The 6,326-nt window shown below is 34.0% G+C and overlaps 1 protein-coding gene across 2 annotated transcripts in view; it reads right to left on the bottom strand.

Annotated features, from left to right (window-relative positions):
- LOC110109196 (TIP41-like protein) overlaps positions 1-1,547 on the bottom strand; it is a 14,488-nt gene extending 12,941 nt beyond the window's left edge. For both annotated transcript variants that reach the window (XM_020840142.2, XM_028700435.1), the window contains exon 1: positions 1,267-1,547. In XM_020840142.2, the coding sequence (XP_020695801.1) occupies positions 1,267-1,409 (143 nt within the window). In that variant the 5' untranslated portion in view covers positions 1,410-1,547. The remainder of the gene's footprint in view (positions 1-1,266) is intronic.
- Positions 1,548-6,326: the final 4,779 nt, after the last annotated feature.

Below are 6,326 nucleotides of genomic sequence, written 5' to 3'. Positions count from 1 at the left end.
GGTGCTGTAAGCACAAAGGGAGGCATAAGGGGCCAGAATCCTTTGAGATTCTGTCTATGTCAGGGAAGAGAGGCATAAGGATCATGAATCCTTTGAGATTTTGTCTGGGTCAGAGAAATCTGTGATGAAATGTGATTTAAATGTTTTCTGAAATCTGTTCTGAACTTTGTTTTGAATTCTGATTTAAATAATTATGTGACGTAAATTTGATTCAGTTCTTCTGTCTCTGTTACTTCATTTGTTCTGAACGAACATAAGTATTCTGTTTGATTTATGTTCTGTGTGAATCTCTGACCTCTGTCTGATATTTTGATTGTTGTACGATTATCTGAATTTTGTTTGGCAAATGTTTTTAACGCCTTCATGCGTATTTGATATGAGAGTTTCTGGAGATTTTGATTGGCTAGTATAGTCTTGCTGAGCTGTTAGCTCATCCTTGTTATCTGCGAGGTTTTCAGGTTCTGGGAAAGGGAATGAGGTGTTGGACTAACCATTCTGTGTCTGATCTGATATTAGGTATTTTTGTACTTTTGATTTTTGTACGGTCATGGCTATTTTGTTCTTTTTGTTTATAGTCATGCACTGTATTGTACATAATTATTTTGAAGAATGAGAAGAAAGAAAATGATTGATGAATTGTTGTATATTGGAAGTTTATAGTAGCTCTGTGTTTTCTATATGATTATTTGAAAGAAAGTCTGAAACCAAATTTCAAAGCTAGATCCTGGATTCATCCGTCGCGACTCGACGCGATGGGATTCGTTCCGGTCTGATTAGGTCGTGACACCAAGCATCCTTGGGTCTAACCAAAAAAAGATAACCACTTCCAAACCTATGAGTTACCAATATATAACTCCGTTTGGAAAAATATATTTTAAAAAAAAAAATTCAAATAGCATACAATTCTAAGATAAGAACTTTGTTAAAAGAAAAAGGAATTGCCAGGTGACCCCCCACAGCGAACTAGGGCTCTGCACAGAGAAGCCATAGAAATGATCCTTAAACTAAGCTAGAGCTGTATCATAAGCTCTAAGTTGTTTCCACGATTGCCTTGCTTTACTTAGGCTATATAATGCTAGGAATTTGAGTGAACAGAAATGAAAAAAATAAGTTGAAAATCTCAAATATATGACTGTTGATTAGCAATCAATCCGTGAACTATTTGTATTTCATCTCATTTCCCTCACTTCCCTCCAATCCAAACACAGCCAAGGTTTAGGATTCGCTTGATGCGAATAAAGAAAACGGTGAGGATAATGATCGTACTCTCGAAGAGCGAGAGAACCCAGTATTGGGCGCTTGCATGACTCGATCTGCCATCCTTTGATCCGAATGCCACAGCGGCCATCCGGAAGCGCTTCCGCCCCTGCCTCATTGAGATCCTTCTCCGTGCCGACGCCGTTCTCCATGAAATCGCTACGCCGAGAGCACAGGCCTGAAGAGAGAGCTCGAGAGTGAAAATCTAAGGCCACCGGGTCCTGGCAATTAGAAAGCCTGATGGCCCGAAGGGTTACAATTTTTTCAGTGATTTAGGGGCGGTATGCTTTGAAGCAAAATTGCTGCACTATTTCAAATGTAATTATTTTGAGTATATTGATATTTGTTTTGAAATAAAATAAATAATTTATAAAATTTTTATGAATTTAAAATTTATACTCTAGCCCAATTTTGATGTATTTGAATTTTTTTAATATAACATAAATTCATCACTAATGTTACCACCCGCTATTAAAATCGTCGGCCGTCGTTGCTACTCTCCAATGTCAACCACTGTCATCATCATTCATCACCCACCTCTGACGTCACCTTCTTCCCACCCCCGACAATCGTCGTCGACCACCACCACTGGCCATTAGCCTCCGTGTGTCGCCGACAGCCCACCACTTGTTGTCGCCCACCACTACGTCGCCCACCACTACTGGCCGACCATATGCCACAAATCACAATCATCTTTGGAGTTTACATTGTTCTTTCTACTTCAAGCAAAATTTTAAAAATAAAAAATCGCCCGTATTTGTTTTACACTCATCCAAACAATTTCAAATTATTTCAAATACATTGTGTTCTTTTACATTACGGAGTTGTTTGGTTGCATGCATTGCAAGTGTAAAGTATTCTAGACACAATGGTTTTGAAAACATTGATGTTTGGTTTGAAGCAAAATAAATGCGGTATAAATTTATTGTACATTTGTAATACACAATCTAGTTCGTTTTTTTGTGTATTTAAAATTCCTCCAGTTTGTGCAAGTTCCGAATATATTGAAAATTCATTCCAATTGGCGCCGTCATGCGCCCACCGCTGACCACTGCCCACCACGCGCTAGCCATCGTCGCCACCCACCATCTTCCACCCGCCACAAGCCACATCACCGCCAATGTCAACCATTGACCACTACTTTTTTTCATTTTACATTGCATTTATTTTACTTCAAAAAAAAAATAATAATCATATGCATTCATTTTACAATCATCCACAAGAGTTTAAATTATTCCTTTTACATTGCATTCCTTTCACACTGCAATTTTTTTCAAAAAAAAACTAAACATCATCTACATTTGTTTACATTGAATTCCTTTTTCAACCAACCAAATAATTAATATAATATAATATCCATTCGGAGTAAGCTGCTCTTTATAAATACCAAATTATGTATATATATAAATATAACTTTTGAATTGTAAAATTATTGATTAATTTACCAAAATCACTCACCTTATTTAGATATCTTGTAAGACCCAAGTAACTAATAAGGTGATGTTCTAAATGTATAAATCTCTATAAATTTTAAATTAATTTATTAACTATCTGTTAATGAGATTAATATTAAATATGTAAGTTTAATATTGAATATTGTTATATTGATATCAACAAATATAGTGATTTGATTTAGTATTAAAGCCAAATAAAATAATTAGTAAAATTCTGAAGAGATGCTTGGTTTGGTAATAGCAGTTATAGCTTGGGCCCACACTCCAAACCTTATCTAGTTATATGCATGGATTAGTGCTGTCACGGAAGAGAGAACACGAGATGGACAATTGAAGCGCAGGAGGATTATTCTTTAATTGGGCGGAATGTTTCTCTCGGGACTGTAGAAGAAACTACAAAAATTGATAGGAAATTCGCATATTCACTTGTAGCAATAGGAGGAGAAGTCTTGTGCAAGTGGCGGGGAATTTCTACAGAAAGAGGGGGACAAAGTGCTGGGTTTCAACAGAGAAATTCTGTAGCAGGAGGCGGAAATCAGTGGGGTTTCGGCACAGTGTTGAAGTTCTCTGTTCTCCATTCGACACAATTTCTGCTTGCAGTATTGTGAATATTCTTGGAAATTCCTTATTGCTGGCTTCGCATAGTGACTGTCTTTGGAAGAATTCAGCATAGTTGATGGATTCCTAATGGGAGTTCGGTTGTGCATTGGATTCAAGAGAGTAAGGAAGAGCAATTTGTGCATAATTGAAGAATTCAGAAGCAATAATTTAAAAGATATTTAAAAACATGTTATCAATGCTTTGAATGTAATTAATATATAATATGTGATGATTTGTAAATTGATGTATGGGTGCAAACGAATTGGGATAATAGTGAACAGTAAACTATAACAAAGATTTGGTTATGTCTTAGGTAAATTTGGTCATATGCAAAGAGAAAGCTTTGAAGTGACATATAATCGTAGAAGGGTGCGAAGTAGAGAATTGGTAGAGACGACTGGGCAAAGAGGTAAGTAATGCAATTTAAAGTTTAAAGAAAACTTTTATAAATTTGATATTATATCAATCTAAGGAAAATAGGCACTACTAGTTTGTTTCCTTTTTCTAAAGGATATTCATAGTCAAGTTTTCATGTATGAATACCCACTCCCATAAATTCATTATATGAGTTTAAATAAAGATTTATTATGTTCATTTAAATGTTTTTCTTGTTAATAATGTTTTGGAAATAGATCATTCTCTTTACTTATAATGTGCATATTTATTTTATACAATGAATGAATAAGAAAACATGCAGCAAGTGTAGTATGGATAATGAAAATGAAAAGTGTACTGAATATCAATTTAAAATTAAAGTTTGGCTAAAGATTTATGTATAACTTACCAATGCATGTGGGGTCCCCATATATTAAACTGTTTGGTAAGTGGGCCAAAAGAGACCCCAAGGAAATGAAACATGCAAAGCAGGTGGGGCAAAAGGGACCCCAAAGAGCCAAAAGAGACCTCTATGTAATTCAATGACGATAATGTCAGGTTTACCTAGGCTCTATTGAATATGTTTATGAATGAGTAGCCAGATCTTTTAATGAGTAAATTGATATTCAGTATGAATGTAAGAAGAAATTCTGGATAATGTCAAATGAGAATTTATGAAGTTTGCTCTAGTAGTCTAACTTTATTTATATGTTCAATATTCAAAATTTATAATCATGAAATTTAAATGTTACTTCATATTGCATCACTTATGGAGTCTCATAGCTCACAAGTAATTTATTGCTGGCTGTTGTTACAGGAAAGGGACAGGAAAGGGAAAAGAAAATATGGAAGAAGACTAATATGCAAGTATTTTAATTTTATGTTAATGTTTATTCTATGTTTGAGGTCTACTTTTGAGGTTAGTAAACAATTTTAATATTGTATTACTTTGAATTTGTTTGATTTTCCTTAGTGGCTTTGTACTAAGTTTTGGATGAAACTTGGGAATTGATACATGCTTCCTTTGTTGTATTAGATTAAGTTTATATGATATTTTATACCAAGTGGAAATGTAATGATATGAATGAGATGTTTAATGATGAAAATGTTATGTTTATTCTTGTTACACTCTACCTTACTGTTAAGAGGTACTGTGGGGTGTTACATATCTAATCATATTTGCATAATAATAATAGTAATAATAATACACATATTACCTATTATGATTGAAGGCTTTTGACTTTCTCTTTAGTTTGCTTGATAATATCTTTGACATTGATGATTCTCTTTTTGCTTATGATAATAACTTAAGTTAATTGTGTAAAAGGTGTATATCTCATGATCCAATTAGTTTTCTCTGTAGCATAAGGTTTTTTTTTTTCATCGAAGATTATTATAGTGCCTTGTGGGTTGAGCATAATGGGGGACTTCATTATTATATAACTTAGTTTTTTTTACCCTGTTGTTACACTCATTCAATGTCTTACAAATGTCATGCATTTAACAAGTTGAGCTAGCATGTTCGACGAAATAAATTTGAACCCAAAAGAACTAATCAAATTGGCAACCCGGTTGATTTAACACAAGGAATTTTCAATGTTCTACTAGCCAGATCGTTTTATTTGCTAGTTACACACCGACACATTTTATCTAATATATGTTTAGATAAATAGAATGTCACCCGATTCCATAAGGCCACTGTGATATGATTTTATTAATTCCCATTAAATATCACTTTCTTAGGTCCACCAATTCTCCACTTAGTAGCCTACCTTGGTATATCTCATATCATTATCGACTATACGTCAATATTAATCTTCAATTCTTAGTCAACACTCCTTGACTGCTAAGTTAATGACTACTAATATGATGAGCCACCAACCATATATTAATAATCATTATTGGTTATGTTAGCTCAACTTCTAATGGATATCTTCATGAAGCCCCCATAAGTGTCATCCACTGACTCTCTCATGATAATATGATCATTTATTCATTTTATACTTGCTCAATTCCTACCAACCCTTCTATTAATGGGCGCTATAAAAAATATTATGCTCCAACAATCATTTCTTTCTCTCATAATCTTATCCTCATTAATGCAATGATATAGTCTCATCAACTCAAGAGCAATAGCTCGAAGATTGTCATGTAATTAACATGAGAAAAACATCTCTCTCTCTCTCTCTGTCAATCAATCAATCAATCAATTCTAGATTTTATGTCCATTGACACCACATATCATTGGCTTAATCTTCCCCTCTAGCTCCCTCCCTCATCTCTATCAATAGTTTGCCCTTGCCCATTAACTCATCTATACTACTACCATAATATATTACCATTTATTTAACAAAAATGACACACTCCTTCTATATTTATAACACCCAATAAGTAGTTTTGATCAGTAGATGGGGATGGGGAAAAAATCATTTTTTAAACATGTTTGGTTGGATAAAAATGGAAAGAAGATTGGTTTAAATCAATCAACATGTTGATTATGGGTTTAGGCTAGTTTTCCCACCGATGATGAGGAAAACAAACCATTGAGCTATGGAGAATAACATGGAAAATATCTAAACTATAATTAGACACAATGATTAAGCATAAATTCATGTATTATGCTTGCCCCCATCCTATGAT

The sequence above is a fragment of the Dendrobium catenatum genome, unplaced genomic scaffold (assembly GCF_001605985.2).
Source record: "Dendrobium catenatum unplaced genomic scaffold, ASM160598v2 fragScaff_scaffold_1520, whole genome shotgun sequence".
Lineage (NCBI taxonomy): Eukaryota > Viridiplantae > Streptophyta > Magnoliopsida > Asparagales > Orchidaceae > Dendrobium > Dendrobium catenatum.
Note: the sequence above shows the minus strand (reverse complement) of the source record. Positions and strands in the feature narration are given on the sequence as shown.